At 35.1% G+C, this 20,782-nt stretch overlaps 1 protein-coding gene across 1 annotated transcript in view; it reads right to left on the bottom strand.

Annotated features, from left to right (window-relative positions):
• The window catches only part of LOC150099206 (uncharacterized), a 53,509-nt gene extending 38,919 nt beyond the window's left edge, over positions 1-14,590 (bottom strand). Inside the window, exons 1-2 of the mRNA XM_090404281.1 lie at positions 14,305-14,590; positions 421-1,601 (exon numbers count right to left, since the gene is read on the bottom strand). Of these exons, the coding sequence (XP_090260407.1) occupies positions 421-1,479 (1,059 nt within the window). The 5' untranslated portion in view covers positions 1,480-1,601; positions 14,305-14,590. The remainder of the gene's footprint in view (positions 1-420; positions 1,602-14,304) is intronic.
• Positions 14,591-20,782: the final 6,192 nt, after the last annotated feature.

The raw sequence follows: 20,782 nt of genomic DNA, 5'->3' as shown, positions 1-20,782 counted from the left end.
TATTGAATCGGTTTATGGTGAAAGTTGTTCATTTATATATATATAGTTCAAAAACAATATCCATTAATACTAATCAACAAACAAAATTGTTCCACAGAAACATGCATTACATGAAAGGTTGGTCACCAGTCTGAATGGTTGTGTAATAAGAATGTGAAATCTTTTCCATAACTTTTATTTTATTTTTACAAATAAAGGAATAAGCACTACCATGAAGACATACCTTTCATAATTTTCCACAGGTTTTGAGGACAAAATTTCCCAACAATGCAAATTATATGTTATTAGATGCTATTTTCAGCTCAGAAATAATCCACAACATTCATTAAAAAAAATTTTTTTTCACAAGTTTCACATGTATATTTGTTTTTTATAAACTTTTTTTTTTAGAAGTGAAAATATTTATCAAATCATTCAAGCTAAAGGTTTCTCATTAGCATGAAGTCTCATATGTGATTTAAGATGATGAAAGTATGAAAATGGTTTCCCACAGCTTTCACACATAAAAGGTTTTTCATTAGTGTGAACTCTCATATGTATTTTAAGTTTGTTAGAAACAGGAAATGATTTACCACAGACATGACAGATATATGGTTTCTCATTAGTATGAATTCTCGTGTGAATTGTAAGACTATAACTTTGTGAAAATGATTTCCCACAAGTTTCACAGATAAAAGGTTTCTCATTAGTGTGAACTCGCATATGTAATTTAAGTTTATGAGAATCTGAAAATGATTTTTCACAAGTTTTACATGGAAAAGGTTTCTCGTTAGTATGAACACTTATATGAATTTTAAGGTACTGAGACTTTGAAAATGATTTGTCACAAATTTCACAGGTGAAAGGTTTCTCATTGGTATGAAGCCTTGTATGTACTTTCATATTGTAAAACTGTGAAAATAATTTACCACAAATTGGACATGGAAACCTTCTTTCATCTGTGTGAATTTTCGTGTGTCTTTTAAGATAGGCAACTTCTGAAAATGATTTACCACAGGTTGCACAAACATAAGGTTTCTCATTAGTATGAGTCCTTTTATGCCTTACAAGAGTTCCAGATATTGAAAATGATTTACCACAAGTTTCACATGTAAAAGGTTTCTCCTTTGTATGAATTCTTCTGTGTACTTGAAGTTTAGATAACTGTGAAAATGGTTTATTGCAAGTTTCACAAATAAAAGGACTTGTGTGGATTCTTTTATGTATTCTTAACTTGTGAGAGAGCATATATGATTTACCACAAGTTTCGCAAGTAAATTCTTTCTCATTGTGAAGTTTTGCTGCATGTCTTTTAAGATACTGAGACTCTGAAAATGACTCACCACAAATTTCACAGGTAAAACAGTTCTCAATATGTTGAGAAACCTTTGTTTCATGGAGGAATTGTATCTCATCAGTCTGATATCTTGCAAATCTTTTCATATTTCTAGAGCTTGAAACTGAACTTTGAATTATATCTCCCACTATTAATTCTTCCATATTATTTATCTATTTCAGGTACCATATACATACCAGATGATTCATTTCATGAGGATGTTCTGCACCAGTATATTGATTAAAATTAAACAGAAATCACTTGGCTAGACTTTATGAAGCATAATCTGTTTAAAAAAAAGAAAATGACCCATTAACTGATTGTTGTAAATATTTATAATTCAGAATACATTAATTATGGAATATCTTACAATACCTAGTCAAGCCATAAATACTGTTAAAACTTGAACAGTACGTAAACCTTTAACCTATCAGTAAATCATTTACAGCTTTCAGTACATAAAAACCACATGTATAACTTGCATATAGCAGCACTCAAATGTTTGAAATGTCTCCCTTTTGCATTCATACATGCTCAAAGTCTGTGAGGCCACATAACGATAGCAGCATGCGCACCATCAAAATGGAAATGCCACCACTGCTCACTCCAAATCCACCTTTTGATGATGTTGGGTGTCATTTCTTGAAGGCTACTCTCTCCTAAGCTCCAACCACAATTTGAAGTCCAACAGATTCAGATCGAGACTTCCAGACAGCCAATCAGATGGCGATATGCGATTGGGAACATTTGTCTCCGACCACTGTTGTGTGGTCCATGTTCAGGGACCATACAAAAGGTTCTAGCATGGCATCTTGATGCACTTTGGAGGAAGTTTTGATCCCTCTCTCACAGAAATGCAACTTGGATAATCCTAGTATGTCATTCCCCCCCTCCAAACCATCACTGACACAGGGTGATTACGTCTCTGAATCCCGAGTGCTATAGCACGCAGTGTGCGATCATCCAAAACATATGCCTGATCATTTTGGAGATTAAACAACTCTTCAATGGTGAAAATCTTCTCACCCATGAAGAGGATATCTCTGTCTGTTGTTCATGTACTGCCAGAGAAGTGCCTTTGATTTTATCATCCTCTGCCACATAAGTTGTGGTGTTAGGAAGTGTCCAGTAGAACAACGATAGGCTCTGACCCTCAGATCATCAGTTAGTACATGCAACATCATTCTCTGCAAAACATTCATCTCTCGCAACATCACTTTCTGCATTGTCACAGGATTATGGCAGAAGCATGTCCTCACAAGCTATTGCGTCCTAACACAGCATGGTCAATCTGTTCTTTGGCATCAGATACATCTTCATAATGGTTAACAGTCTGATACACAAATATTCCACTTATCTCAAGTGTTTATAGCATGTTGAAAATAACAGGCAGTTATATTCCAACCTTGTGAAGTGTTATTATAGCTATACTGTTCTCATAATCTCCCCACTGCAGCTAGACCTCTCTCTCTCTCTACTAATGAACAAGTGAATGTTAGCTGGGCACAGCACAATTAACAGAACCAGGCTCGCACAATTCTATGGGAGGCAGGAGGGGTAGAAGCTGTAACAGTATTTATGGTAAGACTACGTATACAAAAAAAAAAAATTATGGCAACTATTTTTGCTTGTTTAACTGTTAATTTTTTTACACCTGTTGAAAGAAAACAGTAAACTTCTGATCTTTTTTTATTTTGTTTTTCACAAGGTAGACCTCGTCAAAAAAGATCAGAAGTTTATTTACAGAAGGTGACAAAACTGACTGCCAACATCTGAAAATGCTCTTTGGTATAATGCACAATATGAAATGTCTATTATACCATACGACATGATGAAACTGTTAAGAAAGTCATGCATCAATGATAAGCAAAAAACAAGGAATAAAGAACATAAAGAAACATTTAATTTTTCCCCCTCCTGGCTTGATATATCAATAGGCTGCAGTTTGAATCCAACTTAGCTATGGATGTTTGTGATTGTCTTTAGGTCAGAAATGTATTTAATCCCCCCATATATGACCCCCCCCCATTTACTGGAAGTATGAAGTGACTTAAATAAAACGTTCCAGGCTGGGTCTCTAGAGCAGGGTTTCTGGACTACATAAAAAATAAAAATAGAATTATTTAAATTAAGGGAATATTAAATCCCACATTATTTCAGAGCCGAACAAGAAACTCAAAGATCGGAATCAAAGAGTTTCATGCCGAATATAGTAAACTATAAAAATTTCAGCAGATTGTAGCATAAGCTAGAGCACGTAGTTAAACACTAGGGCAACTCATAGCAAAGGTGGGTAAAGTTCTGATCACTATTCTTAGTATTACCCATAATGCAAAACACATCTCCTGGGAGATCTATGATGTTATACATTATGGTGGAAGGTCACTACCCAGACCGGTTTCAACTATTATTGAGGTTTCATCAGTGAGTAGGTAGACCATGTAATACTGAGGTTATAGCAAAAAGAACTTATATACTTTGCTATACGAGTTGTCAAAAAAGGTGCACCCATAAATTACTTAAATAAAATAGCCAATAGGCTTCACTTCAGCAATGTAACATTATTTAAATCAATGAGATATTAAATCCCACATTATTTCAAAGCCGAATAAGAAACTCAGATAATAAAATAGAATAAAAATAGAATATATATGGGATGGGAAACTGAAAAAAATATCAATTTGAGTTTGATTCAAGTTCGGAGATTTAAGAAATATTGATTTTGGTTTCAGATTTATCATCTTTTCTGATTTCAGTTCACACATATTAATTTCAATTTGAGTTTTAGTTTCACAGATTTTTTTTTATTTATTTATGTGGCATTTGATATCTATTATGTAGTTGATTCTGCATACACATTTGAAATAAAGTAGCTGTGCAACTAAATATGTTTATTAAAATCCAACCAGACAAGACTTGTTTAAGAGAGATATTACATTACACCTTTTCAATTTCTTCACTTTGTTTCAGTCAACCGTTTTATATTATTTCACTGACAGCCCAAAATCTGGGTCACTACAATGGTGTGCTGGTGAGAGTGGCAGATTTCAGATGGTGTGACCCCAAGCTTAAAAACTAAAAAGGGGGACTGTTCTGGAAGTGCCAAGCCTGAAAAAGTCCTTATTAGGCTAAATGAATCTAAAATGACCTTTATCTTTACTAAGAGCTCACTTCAAAAAATGCCCATCGTGAGCATTATTCGGTATCCACATGGACATATTTGGGCTTTGTACATCTAAAGGAATCCCAGTTTGATTTATAGTGGGGTATAATTATATTTTAATTTTTTTTTAAATTCATCAAGCAATATATATATATATATATATATATATATATATTGCTTGATGGTTGAAATAATAGAAAATTTGAAACGTTAAAGAGATTACAAAATAATAGGAACTCAAAACCACACATCAATATTGACAAAGTCGTTATCAACAAATCCTCCTATATACTTTCAGATGTAGAACAAAGCATCCTTAGTAAAGGTCTAAACTTCATTCCTTCCCCAAAATTAATACCAAAGGAGACACTACTTACAAAAATAGAAAAAGCTGCTTCTTTTCTCCCTCCACAAGATGCAAACCTTCTACGTATTGAATCAATCTTTATTATCAATAACGCAAAACCACCTGCAGACAACATTACTTCAACTGAATGCAAAGCTATTAAAAGTTTAAAAAACAACAGAGATATAATCATCCTCCCTGCAGATAAAGGAAATGCAACAGTCATCCTGAACTCCGAAGATTACAAGAATAAAATTATTGAATTACTACATAATGATACCTACTCAATACTTGAGAGAGATCCAACTCGTGAACTTCAAAATCGTACAAACAACTTATTAAAAACAACAACTGAATTATCCCGAAAGGTCCGTTTATCTCTACGCTCTCTCCATCCGTTAATTCCTCGCTTATATGGTGTTCCTATAATCCATAAAGAGAACACCTCATTACACCCAATTGTAGAAGGTATCGATTCTCCTACATACAATCTTTCAAAATACCTTGCCAAATACCTCAAATGTTTTTCAGGGAAATCACCATCCTTTATCAAGAACACTACAGAATTTGTTACATACATCAAGGATATTACAGTTGATGAAAATGACATCATGGCTAGCTTGGACATAACTTCTTTGTTCACTAATGTCCCAACAGATGAAGTCCTAACATTACTCAATGACAAGTTATCCAAAAAAATGTTAGCCTTGCTTACACATTGCATCAGGTCCGGTTACTTCAAATTTCAAGATAATATATATAAACAAAATCATGGACTGGCTATGGGTAATCCTTTATCTCCGGTTCTTGCAGATATTTACTTAGAAGATTTTGAAACCAAGGCTATCTCTTCCTTTATTTTAACACCTAAAGTTTGGAAACGTTATGTAGATGATGTCTTCATTGTTTGGAGCCATGGACATGAATCCCTTATGGTTTTCCTCGAACATCTCAATAGCCGACATCAAGGAATTAAGTTTACTGCTGAGCTTGAAACGGATAATTCCTTGCCTTTTCTTGATGTCAAACTGACTCGCTCTTCTGGTAAACTAAAAATATCGATATATAGAAAACCCACACATACCAACAGATATCTGCACAGTCAGTCCCATCATTTCCCTCCTCATAAGAATAATTTCCACCTTGGGACATAGAGCCCGTTCTCTTCTTGATGATCCAAATGAACTGCTTACAGAAATAAACCATCTGAAAACTTCTTTCGAAGTTAATGGATATTCCAAGAAAATCATTAACAAATTCCTTCTTAATCCTCCTAGACATCACTCAGAAGAAACAAATAGATTCAAAAGCAATATATCTATTCCTTATATAAGTACTGTTTCACATAAATTAGCAAAAGTTCTAAAAAAATACAATATCAGAACCTTGTTCACTCCACTTCCAAAGATCCGTTCCTTAATTAGCCACCCAAAACCTTGTCATCATCAACTCAAATACCCTGGCGTATATAAAATATTATGTGACTGCGATATTCCTTATTTCGGGCAGACAGACAATTCTGTCGAAATGCGTATGGAAGAACACATGAGAGACATTACAAGAGACAGCGAGCAAGTGCATTATCAAGTCATATCCTTTTCTCGGCTAATCCTAATGATGATAACCAAAGTCACAAAGTCTGCTGGGAAAAATCTACAAACATCTTCCGTTGCAGTGACGAAATAGAGAGAAAAATTGTGGAATCGAGAGAAATCATCTTCAATCCTGTTCATCTAAATAACAACTTAAGCTACAACCTCCCAGATAGTCATTCAGCTGTAATCATGTACTGGCGTTCACGTGATGCAGTAAGCACGCACTCTTCCAACAATGCAACAAATGAAAGAACAGCTTCAAATACAACTACAACGTTTTCATGCTAATTATGTATAAAGACTGTCTATGTTGTTCATAGTCTTTTAACCCTCAATGTTTAGTGTTTTTTCTTTTATAATGTCACCTGAAGAAGGCTGTTACAGGCCGAAACTAGTAGTGTGTTTATATTAAAACCTTTTTAATTAAATCTCGGTTCTAGTCATTCAATTTTTTCATAAAACTATGTATGTTAACCGAGTCAATGATCATTCTGTCATACATATATATATATATATATATATATATAATTATTAAACAATGAATTTCTCAAGAAAATTACGCATGTGCATTTTGAATGAAAAATTAGACAACTCAATTAGACATTTTAATATCAACAATGTCTAATAGGGATTAGGGATAATGAGTATCAAAAATTTAAAATAAATAAATAAAATTCTGAATTGAAAGTGGGGACAAAATTAAAAAAAATAAGAGGTACTTGTTCTAGCCTCATCAAATTTCTGCAATCCACCAATAATGTAATATAGTATGTAATCTTTCCATTCCAGAGTGCACAAACTTAGATATTGCCACATTAAAGTGACAACTATTATTCTTTGCCACACTGCCAATTGATTTAAATCATTCAACACCTTTATTAACCATTGCCTTAGCCATTTTTGCATCATTATCAGCAAACAACAGAACATTTTCCCTGAAATCATCAAATTCCTTATATGTAACCTCAGGGAGTGTAGATATTACGATAGTACTAAGAAAAAGTTACACCATTACTAACTTCAACAATTTTCCTCCAAATTAATCTGTTATCTGTCAAGACCCCATTATCCTTATATTTCTGTCTTCTAAAGCACTTTTTACTGTATCAATCCACCTACATCTTCATCTTCCTCTGGATGTTTTTCCTGCCAACCCTGCAAAGAACACTGTTTTGCTAATCTTTTCTGTTTTAGTGATCATACCACCTGAGATTAGCTCTGCTAATACATTCCTGAATGCTAACAATGGCAAGTTCTTTCCTAATATCCTCATTTTTTATACAATGCTGCACTGATGCGATCTGTTCACTCCAAACTCTCATATCTGTAGTCTTGGATCCATAAGTTAAAATTGGTTTGAACACTGTCTTGTATACAACTAATTTAGTGTTTTGACTAATTTCTTTCTTATTCTATAAAAATTTATTCAGCTGACTTCCTACCACACTAGTTTTACTAATTCCAGTGTCCATTTCCATATTTAATTTGCCATCTTCACTAAAAATTGTGCTTAAATACAGTCCAACCACAGAAATGAGAGCTGCCGCTGGCAGATTGCCAAGATGAGTCAATTTATGTTGAAGAGGAGAGAGGAATAAGGCACTGTGTAAATTCGTCACCAACATGAGTAATCATGTGCTTTATACGTAAAATTTTCCAACTGTTGTACAAGCAAAATAGTTACCACTTTAAAAACTAGAATTTTCATTAAAAAAACGAAATTTTCCAAAATATAATAATAAACACTCATTCCACAAAACGCATTTACCCTATTATTGGAATGGATTCGCCTTCTGTCATATGCAAGGTGTTGAGGAGTCTCGCACCTGTAGTCGTACAGTAGCTGAAATGTTTTACTTATTCTATAGGTTCCATTCAGGATACAGTTGATGGTTTCAATGTTTCTGCCTATTTTTTGTCTTTTTATTGCTGATTTTCATACCAAATTTATTACAACAGTTATTCAATTTAGTCAGGGAATCAATCAGAAGTATAACATCATATGCATCCCACCGTGGGCATGGATATTTGTGATCGTCTGTGACAATACTAGTGGTGGTGATGATGGTTGGTAGTAGATGGCATTGGTGTAGTTGTGGTTCATTGTAGTTGGTGGATTTGAGTGGTGGGGACAGAGTTGTAGAGTAGGTGCCCTTCCTCAATGAGTCTCTGGACTCCCTGGAGGTGTCATGTAATAATAATAATTAACCTTGCCAATTTTGATATCAGATTTAACACTGCTTTCCTTCATATAGATAATGAATAATTTCCTTCCTTAGAAGCTTACCAGAATTGAGACTCAGATTAAACACCTTGGTTAGAGGCACTGCCAGTTCTCTTGCACATACTCATGACACACAGGCCAACATGTCATCCAGTCCCAGTGCAATATTCATACTGCTATTCCTTAATATGCTCAGCGCTTCAAGTTCATTTACCTCAATCCTACACATCAGTAACTGCAATGGTTCCACTTGATCAATAATATCTCATGCATTTCTTCTGCTTTTATCATTGCCATGTTATTCGCACTGATCAGAGTTAGCACTGCATTACCATTCTTTTTATTATTATTATTATTATTATTCAGGCCTCCAAGGAGTCAAAAGACTCATCGAGGGAGGTCCTTCCTAAGACATAAAGTCTGTCAAGACTCACTGAGGGGAGGTCCCCCCCCTGAGAAACACAAAGTCTATCATACCACTCTTTAAACTCACTGACCGTTCTCGCTCCCACCACTCCATCAGGCAATGCATTCCACGGCTCAACCACCCTCTTTTCTTTCTACATAATAAAAAAAAAACTCTTTAGGATTTCCTTTGGCATGCTTATCTAATTTCCTGTCATGAGTATATGCAAGAGGCCAAACAGAGGTATGTGACAGTGAGGATAATGTGCACTCTGGCACTTTATCCTCACTGTCACATAGCATCCATGTTATCACACCATCTTCCTGTATTGCCTTCAATTCTAACTGCTTACTTCAAACTCAAATATAAACTATGTTTTGTTTGATTATAGTATCTGGTTTACACCATGTAACTGTAGCACCATCCTTGCTTGTGACATCTCGAAAATGGAGTGTTCTTTGTCAATTGCAATGTTTACAATTAATCATGGAATAAAGGCAACCTCTGTTAATTACAGAGAATGTTTTACTGTGTGTGATTTTTTTACTTATGTCAGCACTAAAATAAACAAAAGTCTATTGCATCTACAAAGAATCCATGTCAATCATTGACACTGTTTGCCAAAAGATCTTGGCAAACAAAAAAAAAAAAAAAAAAAAAAAACACTAGCTGCACAAGAGGTCGTGTTTGTTGATCACATTGTTAAACATAATCACAGTTTCCAGTCTAAGGATTTTACATAACCGAATCATAAAGAAATTCCTTAACAAAAAGCTCATCTGTGCACAAACAAGATGCAAGACAACTGTATTTTGTTCATGCACTAGAGAAACTTCTGATCTTGTAGATCACATTTTAGAAGCTGCTCAAAAATATATTGCTAATAAAATAATAGGCATTTCAAAAGATAATGCCAACACAGGGGTGGCTTTACTGAACTTCAAGAATGTTTGAACACAAAAATGATAGGTTGACAATGCAGAACACATTATACACGATGTTGCTAAAACAGTTGAAGATGCCTTACCAACAGATATTGGGTAATTCTCAAAAAAAAAATTTCAGTATTTTCACCACTTCACAGAAACAGAAAGCCTTAAATGACATTATAATTCTGTGGAAAAACATATATATAAAATTGTTTTGGAGAGCAAGATTCAACAGCTGTCACTAGAACCAGCTCTAAATTGGTACACCAAACTATATAATGGGATTAAATTCTATTATAACGATGTCTAATAACAACGTATAATAAAAAATATAACAATGTTCAGAAGAAATAAAAGCCATCTTGCAAAGTTCAGCATACATGAAGAAAGCACTTCTATGAAGATCAATTATGTCAAAATGCATTTAAATGAAAGTAAAATAACAGCAAAATAATGCTATGAGATCAGAGACAGCTAGAAAGAAAATTTAGCATTTTTTAAGAAGGAGCAAGTTACTAACCACAAATTAATCACCTGTTAAGTTTTATTTCTTACTTTGCAGGATCAAATGCATCAGTGGAATACATTCTCTTTTTCAAATTATCATCATCAAATACCATCATGTACCTCAGGGAGTGTACAGGATATTATGATAGTACTACGAAGAAGTTACATCATTACTACTTCCGATCAACAATTTTCCTGCAAATTAATCTGTATCTGCAAAGACTCCTAATATTATTAGATCTTATATTTCTGTCTTAAAAAAAGTACTTCTTGCTATATCAATCCACCTAGATCTTGGTTTCCTCTGGGTTTTTCTCCTGCCAACCTGGCAAAGAGCACTTCTTTTCCTAATTTTTAATAAATTTAGTTTAATCCTTTATCCGAGTGTAGGCAAAAAAAGTTTGCGCCTGAAAATATCTTCAGCACTGAGGCAAGATGGTACATCTGTTGGCAACTCGTGGCAAAGGTGGACCAAGCTTTCTCACTCCTTGTCTTAGTATCCCCCATAATGCAAAGCACATCTCCTTGCAGACATGTATAATGCTATGCATTAAGGGAAGGACCACTACCCAGACCGGTTTTGACCTTTATCGAGGTCCCGTCAGTGGGAGGCAGACCCAGAAGTGGTGATACTATGGCAGAAGCAATGGATAGGTCATATTAACTTATGCGAGTTGCCAAAAGGTGTACCACCTTATTATTAAATTACTCTGGATTTAGAGAAAGATGTTGGAAGTTTATTTTGCACTTGGTTAGACTATAATAAATTTAGTTTAATTCTTTATCCAAGTGTAGGCAAACAAAGTTTGCACCTGAAAATATCTTCAAGACTGAGGCAAGGTCGTACACCCTTTGGCAACTCGTATAGGTAAATATGACCTCTCCATTGCTTCTGCCTTAGTATCACCACTTCTGGGTCTGCCTCCCCCTGACGAGACCTCGATAAAGGGTCTGGGTAGTGGCCCTTCCCTTAATGCATAGCATTATACATGTCTGCAAGGAGATGTGCTTTGCATTATGGGAGATACTAAGACAAGGAGTGATGAAAGCTTGGTCCACCTTTGCTACGAGTTGCACCACCTTGTCGCAGTCCTGAAGATATCTTCATGCGCAAACTTTGTTTGCCTACACTTGGATAAACGACTAAACTAAATTTATTATAGTCTAACCAAGTGCAAAATAAACTTCCAATTTCCTTATCTTTCCTCTCTCATTTTGTTTAAGTACCCATTCCTACCACCGATTAGCTCTGCTAATACGTTCCTGAATGCTAACGAATTCAAGTTCTTTCCTAATATCTATATTTTTAATATGAGATTACCATTGATGCCATCTGCTCACTCCCCTAATCTTTCTCAGAACTCTCATATCAGTGGTCTTCAGTCTTTCATCAAGTGTTTTACTTCTAACCCAGCTTTCTAATTTCTTTCTCATTCCATATAAATTTATTCAGTTAACTTCTTATCATACCAGCTTTGCTAATTTTGTTGTCTATATTCATATTTAATTTTCCATCTGCATAGAAAACTATGTCTAAGTAGCTTGTTTTTGAAAAATGCATCGAGAGTCTTGCTAATATTACCTGCTCTTATAGCCTTTTGATGTTTTGAAGTGTCCATGTATTTAACAATGTCAGGCCAGCCACCAAATCCAAGAGAAAATTTATTTTGTTGCATAAAGAACAAAATACAGTGTCACTCTCTTCATTCTCTGGTTCTAGCTTCAGAAATTTAAATTCACTTTGTAATTCTCTATTAAAATGATACTTTCTTTATGAAGTTTTTCTTTTGACATCACAGATTATTTTAAATACCTATAAAATTAGATTATTTGCCAAAGTAACATATTTTATCTGAATATTCACATATGACTATACACAATACCAAATGCATGGCACATAATACAACTGAAAGTGTGTAGGAAGAGGGAGTATGAGAAGGAGTAGGGACATATTTTTTATTTATTTTTATTATTAGATACCTCCAGGGAGTCCAAAGACTCATCGAGAGAGAGTGTGCCAACAGCATCGAATGATTGGTCCTCTTCCAAATACTAACCTCGCTCAAACTTACTTAACTGAGCCATTAGTAGTAGAGGCTCTACCAATCGACCAACCTTTGTGTAAGAATTGGATCAGGTGATTCATGTAACTCCCCTATTTCTATGTACAAAAATTCCTGCGAAAATCGTTTTCGCGTTGTTTTATTTTTCCTGTTACATTTTATAGAAAAAATAAAAATAAATAAATACAGACATTTTGTTTATTTTATCCAAGTATGGTACAGACAACACATTTAAAACACAAACTGCCCCATACTAAATATGGACATTACCATCTTACTGTATATTTGGTATCTGTAGATTTTGAGAAACCTTTTATTTATTATTTCTGATTAATATAAAACAACTTAAAACAACAGGCCATCCCAGAAAAATATATCAGATTATTAGAAACAATGACAGAATTTAATAGCCAGAATAAAGTTAGATCATCAGGAAAAGGAATTCACATTCATGGAGGAGTGAGCCAAGAAGATCCAACATTAGAAAAATTGTTTTCTGTCACATTAGAAGAATTCTCTAGCAACATATAATGGAAAAACCATGGAATTAACAGCTATGGAAGAGATCTAAATAATTATGTTTCGCAGATGCCATTGTTCTATTAGCAAAAAATAAAGAAGCCAAGAAAAGGCTACAGAGAAAGCAAGAAAAAAAGGTTTAAAGATTAGAATAACTAAAAACCAAATTTATGACAAATTAGTTAGCTTTAAGGAAACAAGATAAAAAAAAAATAAATAGAAGAATTACATTAAGAAGCAAAACCTGTATGTATATATATATATATATATATATATATATATATATATATATATTTTTTTTTTTTTTTTTTTTAAAGCTATTTAACATGTGCAACAAAGGAGAGGATATTTTGATGCACTATAAATTATGTTAACGTTGATGAGCTGGCCATATAAGCAGATTAACCCATGGTACTAATGTACTACAGGTTTATAGAAAAACCTTTTGTCACAATTGAAACATACTGGTATGTATATTCCTATCACCACACTGGCCTATAATGCTGCATAAAACAAACAGATATATATCATCCAAATTCCCTATGGTTTTCCAGACCTACAGCAGCAAATATTGTCTTTATCTCACAGTAAAGTGTTTCAAATGCTGCCGCTCCCCCCCCCCAACTTTCCTTTTGCTGGCTACTGTTTGTAACGCTCTCTCTCTCTCTCTTTTTTTTTTTTTTTTTTTTTTTTGTGAAGGTCCAGCATTATAATTCTATTGAATTAATTCATTAGATACCCTATACATACCGGCATGATTAACTAATTTATGTTATTCGTGATCATACTAGTTAAACAATATTTCACACTTATTCTGCATTTGGTTCAAAAATAAGAAATGCCCTTTGAACAGATGACACTTATGTTACTTTTGGAATAATGAAATTCAACAAAGCGAGAATAAACAACACAAGGAATTTCTTCATAACATAAGAAACCAATGTCAATTTGGACTACACGGCACGCCTGACGCTTTAAACACATTATGCATTTAAATATATCACTCGATGAGTCTTGACTCCAGGAGGTGTTTGTATTGTAATGATGATATAATAAGAATATCCAATGTCAAAAATTGGGTGTCGTGTTAGAACGCGCGGTTGGCAACTATAACATTCCAATGGTAGGAAATGCATACGATGAATATTAATACATCATTCAATTTATTTAATTTCATCTACAAGACCATACCAGCATAAAAATACATTCAAGTACACTAAGTAGATATCATACTTACTTATTTTTCCTTTTTTTTTTCTTTTTCAATTTTAAAAACGAGATTGTAACATCCTTGAGATAACACTATCGCATTTGCACATAAGATGTGCAAACTTTTAACATATATGAATTATATATACAAAAATTACAATCCATGTAAAAACACAGTAATCAGCACTTGCAGCATGACGTTTAGCAAACTTTCAATATATTATATTAATGATTTCATGCCAACTTTTGTCATCAACGAATTGCCAGTTCTGCCAATATTATGAAGTGATTATAACAGTACGTCGGAAAAATTTATAAAGAGAAGTCATAAAAAAAAATTATAATAATAAAACGACTGGTATGGTCGTTCCGACGTGTCGTCTGTTTAGTTTTACATGCTCCAAACAAGTAAAGGACGCCCGATATCTACTCTAGGAATTATTCAACTGAAGCTGAATTACAAGATTAAAGAATTTTAGTTCACTACTAAATAAATATTAAAAAAAAAAAAAAAAATACGCAAATACCTTTAAACATTCAAATTGAATAGACTGAACTGTTTCAGTCCCAACTTTTGGAAATCAATACCAAAATGCTCCAATCTTCGTTCATTCCCATCTGTTGTATCAAGTGTTGCATCTCGTGTTCCTGATTCTAAATGATATTATTTTATTGTAGAACATCAGTTCTGGATATGATTAAAACTATTTTCATTAAGAAAAATCCTAATTATCTGTGTTATTATTAGAAATCGACAGTTTCTTGAACCGGCTGAAAAAGCACCTACAAAAATTATATTAGGTGGAGGATACAATCGGAATTCTTATGGTCTATTTCTACAAAAACCGAATTTCCTGGGAATAATAATAATAATAATAATAATAATAATAATAATAATAATAATAATAATAAACACTTTCTCTTACCAAAGATCGATTAGTCCAGAAAGAACCAGAAAAAAAAAAAACCTAGTTGCCGACTAAAGATTTTTCTATCTCCTTTTCACCTGGCTCCCGAGTGAATTGAGACTTTGCGCAGAAATCTAGCGGTTTCTTAACAGAAAGTCGGGATTTTACTCCAAAACTAAAGAAAATCGACTATAGAACTCACTATTTCAGCCAATAACATATAGTATTAGAATTATGCACTACGAGATTTCATCAACTGTCTGCTGTACTCTCTCCCAAAATGCCAGTTAAAGTCGCCGATAGTCTTGGGCCAACTATCTATGGTTGATTTAGAGTGGAGTTCGTTTCCTTCAAGTTTCCAAAAGTTAGTTAGGGCTAACGGCCTAACCTACTCCTTTTGATGAATATTAAGGAAATTTGCGGAAGAGTTGGCAGTGCCCTTGATACAGTTGTTCAGCAAAGTTTAGCATCAGAAATACTTCGAGCAGAGTGAAAAGAAGGAAAAATGCTGTCAATGCATAAGGGAGGATTTCAAGTCAGTAGTTCTAACTACAGGCAAGTGTCTATATCAAGATTTCCCAAACTTTTTCCATGGCCCAGTTATTTTAATACTTCATCTTCGTGACCAACTAAAATTTTTATGGCCAATAGGTTAAATAAAACAGATTTGAATGCTCATAGAGTTTTCATTTATTATTGAAATGGCGACAAGGACTGAGCCCGTTTTTCTTCTCTATTAATTAAATTATGTGTTCATTAGTCCCAATTAAACGCTGTTTACTTGTATTTTAGAGTTTCGTGAAAAAAAGAAAACCCCAAAACGAAACACCTAGGTTTACGAGAGTTTTTTTAGGTGACCCGGCATTTAGCTTTCGTGACCCGGTGCCAGGTCGTGACCCACCATTTGGGAAACGCTCGTCTATATCATTCGTAGTGAAGGAGTTAGAAAAGCTGGCTAGTGAGAGAATATAACCTTGCTTCATGAAAATGGAACCCTTTGAGAGAGAGAGAGCAGCATGGATTTGGTAAGGGTAGGGATCCCAGATACATTGGGAAAAAAAATACGGGACACTTATGACTGAGGGTAAAAGTTCAGTATGCGCATCCATCACATATGCCAATCTTACAAAATGATTCTAACTTTCCAAGTGTGTGCGTGGTAAGGTTTACTATGCACATGCTTTACTAAGTATCAGTAAACAAATATTAAATCACATTGTTAAGCTGCATATTTTCATTAAGCCATTTTAAGTTTCCTTCAAATGGTTTTTTACTTACTATTATAGACAGCGCCGGCTCCAAGTCTTTTTCTTGTGTGTGTGATTAATGTCGGCGCCTTTCCAAAAAAAGTTTTTTTTTTGAATAAAGTGTGAATAAAACGAACAAGAAATGAAAAACAAATGAAAACCGCTTTACAGTACAATGTTATCTACGGATTAGTCCTGCTTATACAATTTTTTTTTTTTTTACACGGAACTCAACAAATAAAGTAGAACTATTTTAGGTATATTTTCGTAAATTTTAATCAAAAATTACAGTGATATAATCGGGTCCAGGATACAATTTCAGAATTTATTTGTTCGTTTCCTGGAAGATCTGAAGGGATACGAACGGAAGACGACGTACATACATAATTATATGTGCCATTCTGTACCATTGTTCGTTTAAACTCTTATCTCATATTTTTTGACATCTTTTAGGCGCCTTTTCTTCTGTGGCGCCTGTATATATTGCACACTTCGCACACGCGACCAGCCGGACATGATTATAGATACAAAATAGATTGTTAACACAGTAATGCCCTTCTCACTTGACAATATTTTTATTAGAAAGTTTCTTATTAATATTCATAATAATATTCATATTCATATTAATAATAAGAAATATTCTTATTAATCAATTAATTACACCAAATTGTCACTGCACATGTGCACTGTTCTAACGAACTTCTCATCGTTGCAATGTTGCCATCACTCGCCTTGAGAAAATAACAACGCGTCTACAGTTTCTTGTAATGACGGAGAGCGATAGAAATTTTGTTAAGTTGGGATAGAAATACATGAAAGCAATAATGGTAATAATGTCTCGTGTGGCTCTGAGTTAAAGCTGTCTGGTGTGAAATGTAGGCTACTAATGAAATATATATAGCGGGGTGTTGCTACAAAACTGGTGGTTCATTTGCTGAGAATGAAGATCATCACCAAATTATCCTGATGAATAATTATTGAGGGTGACTTAAATTATCCATATATGGGTTGGTATCAGAGAAAACTCATGATAAGAATGAAGGAGAATAGTGTCTCAGTTAAAGATGCGACTGTTTGGCCATCAGTTGGAGACAGTGATCATACCATAATGACCTGGGAAGTAGCCAATTACATGGAGGTGCCAAACATAACAGGTTATACGCTAAACTACAAATAAAGAAATCATGGCAAACTCGGGAGAATACTATATTTGGTTTCATAGTGTCAGTTCTTGAATGGAAAGAATATCAGAAGTGCATATGAAGACTTGAAAAGACCCGTAATGGAGGTAGTATCTGAATGTGTCCCTAGAATTCGAGGAACGAATAAGATGGGGATGAAATGGATGGACAATCTCATTAAGCAAGAGATTCATAAGAAACCGATAATGTGGAAGAAATATGGTGAAAATAAGAGTATGAGGAGTTATGAAATATGTCAAGTTCAGACCAGAGAAGTTACATGTATTGAACGGAAAGCTGAGTTGGAGTATCAAAAGAAATTGGCTGCACAAGCTAAAGGCAACCCAAAAGATTTTATCCTTATGCTGCAAGTAAAAGAAGGAATGAATGGGAAGGAATAACTTCACAGAATTCAGACGGCACTCTAGTATCAGAGGAACATAAGGTAGTTCAAATAATGACTGTTCAGTTCATCAAAATTTATCAACGTGGTGTATGCAACATAGTGCACAATGCTACTACTACTACAATTATTATTATTATTATTATTACATGATATCGACCAGGGAGTCCAATGACTCATTGTGGGAGGGCAAACTACTCTACTTTGCTAAATACATGTCATTCTCTCCACTGCTACTTAATTCTCCCACTTTGACACTACTACCATCAACGCCATCTATCGCCCATCACCAACAACAGCAGTATTTTTTGTCTGTAAATTGCGTGTCATGAAGGACGATTTGTCTGTACCAGGGATGAAAAAACTCGAGTTTCCGGAAGAAAAAACTCTGCTACTACCGTATGAGATTGACTAACTCACCTTCAACTGAAAAAGCCCATATAAGGATTCCCTTCGTCAAGACGCAAACTGATCCCAGGTCTTTTCCAATCGAAGGGCGCAATGTTCTGCTATTCTTCCAATTGCGCTAAAGCGGCTGATAATTGCATAAATATATAAATATTACATAAAAAAATTTATATTACATAAACAAATAGAAATGCATGAGGAGATTCGGCAGGAGGAATATCTACATATTCCACCTGCCATGTGCTATAGAATTGTTCAGCCGAACTGGCTAAGCTTTTGATATCTTTGTATAATTTGATCCTTAACTCAGTAAAGTTCCCACAGGAATGAAAAGAATGGTTAATATTCCCATTACAAAAGTAGTGCAAAGATTGATGTGTCTATCGATATCGACCTATCAGTATCTCTATAGCACACATACCAGCTACTAAATTAGAACGTTTTATTTAATACCGTGTTTCTGTATAGCCATGCAACTGGGTAAACCGCTCCTCAATTCCTTACACATAGTTTGGTGAGATATGGGTTGGGATCAGCCTTCATTAAATGCTCCGATCAATTGCTGCAAGCTGGAAATTTTGTTTGTTCCGTACAAACCTGGGTTATTTTTCCAATGATTAAACACCATAGATATCTCACTTTTTGAGCAACCAAGTAGCTGTTCTATTTTGAGAATCGTGGGTCCAGCAAGACGGACACCAACAGTAAGCCCTTATCGAACTAAAAAAAAAAAAGATCCTTTGTTTTTTTTTCAATGTCATCAACACAATTGACAATTACTGACCGGCAGTATTTTAAAATAGTTGCCTAGAACACATGGAGTTGCACGCGACCAACTATTTTGCATATACCCCGAAAAAGTGTCATTTACGTACATCTGCATAAAGATTTCTAGTTCAGTGGCCGGTATGTGTACTCGTAAAGAATTTAGAGAAGTTGGTAAGAACTCATACTAAGAAATGGGTGGATATGCAAGGTACTTTGCAGGTTACAAAACAGATGTCATATCTCACCAATTTGCTGATATTTTATAATAATATTGCAAATGACTTACATAAAGTGAATGGATGCATTATGATATTGATGGACTTCTTTATGGACACATGTCCTTGGATGATTGTCAGAGCCGGCGGAAGCGGGCATTCAGAGCATGCGGTGCATGTAGGCGCCGCCGCCGCGGGGAGACGCCCCCTTCGTGCCTGCAGAACCACAAACGCCTGGATCGTTACAGGGGCGCTTAGATAGAAGTTGCATGCGGGCGCCAAAGACCCTAGCGCCGCTTCTGATTATTGTCATTAAATATATAAATTAAAGATATTGTGAAGAACCTGACAGAAGATGTTCAAATTTTCGCTGATGATGCAAAGATAGATAGGGCAATCATCGAAGCTACTGATATGCTGCATTTACAGAATGGTTGGAATAAGCTGGAAATGTAAGCAAACAATAATGGCAAACAAAAATTACTTCAATATTAATAAGTGTAAATTATTATTATTATTTATACGGATGTCCGCGCGGTATTAGACTGGGCAGAAGTAAGATAGAGTATATGTGTTGCAAAATGGACGGCAGTCAGGAGACAGATCTGGAGCTGGAAGGAAATGTCATCAGGAAGGTGAGGGACTTTAGTTACTTAGGGTCAACACTGGAAGAAGATGGAGGTGCTGAGAAGGAAGTGGGATGCAGGATACAAGTGGCATATGCCATATGCTATGGAAACTGGTTCTGAGGAAAAATAACAGCAGGATGGAGGCAGCAGAGATGAGAATGCTTAGGTGGATGTGCGGTGTGACAAGAAAGGGTCATATGAGAAATGACTATGTGAGGAGAACAGTGAAAGCTGCGAACTTAGGAGCGAAGATACAGGAAGCAAGGTTGAGATGGTTGGGTTATGTGATGAGGAAGGAGGACGAATATGTGGGAAGAAAGGTCATGCAGATGGATGTGCAAGGAAGCAGGAAGCATGGGCGGCCAAAGAAGAGATGGAGGGTGCTGGTAGAAAAGGACTTGAGGATGAAGAACTTGGATGTGGTGACAGCCCAAGACAGGAGAATGTGGAGGAGACTCATCATTACCAGTGACCCCACTTAAGTGGGACAAGCTGCAGAAGAAGAAGGCTAACTAGGCTAACCATGCAGTTAGCCTAGTGGCTATGCACTTCTCAAACATATGCCTGGGTAAAGAATGTCATAGGTTCGATTCCCGTCGGTGACGTCAGGAGCTGAAGGATCTTCCTCAGCCATAGCCAAGTTAACCGGTCTTGGGTGTGGACAGTAGGTTTTATCCCCCCAGGATAAATCCCCAGTTTATCCTGGGGGGTTTTCATCCAGCAAAGCAGGCAAACCGGCCTTCAGAA

Source organism: Typopeltis vanoorti, chromosome 14 (assembly GCF_054136105.1).
Source record: "Typopeltis vanoorti isolate ZY-2024b chromosome 14, IOZ_Tvanoo_1.0, whole genome shotgun sequence".
In the NCBI taxonomy this organism is placed as follows: domain Eukaryota; kingdom Metazoa; phylum Arthropoda; class Arachnida; order Uropygi; family Thelyphonidae; genus Typopeltis; species Typopeltis vanoorti.
The sequence above is the reverse complement of the archived record's forward strand: the minus strand, read 5'-3'. Positions and strand labels throughout refer to the sequence as shown.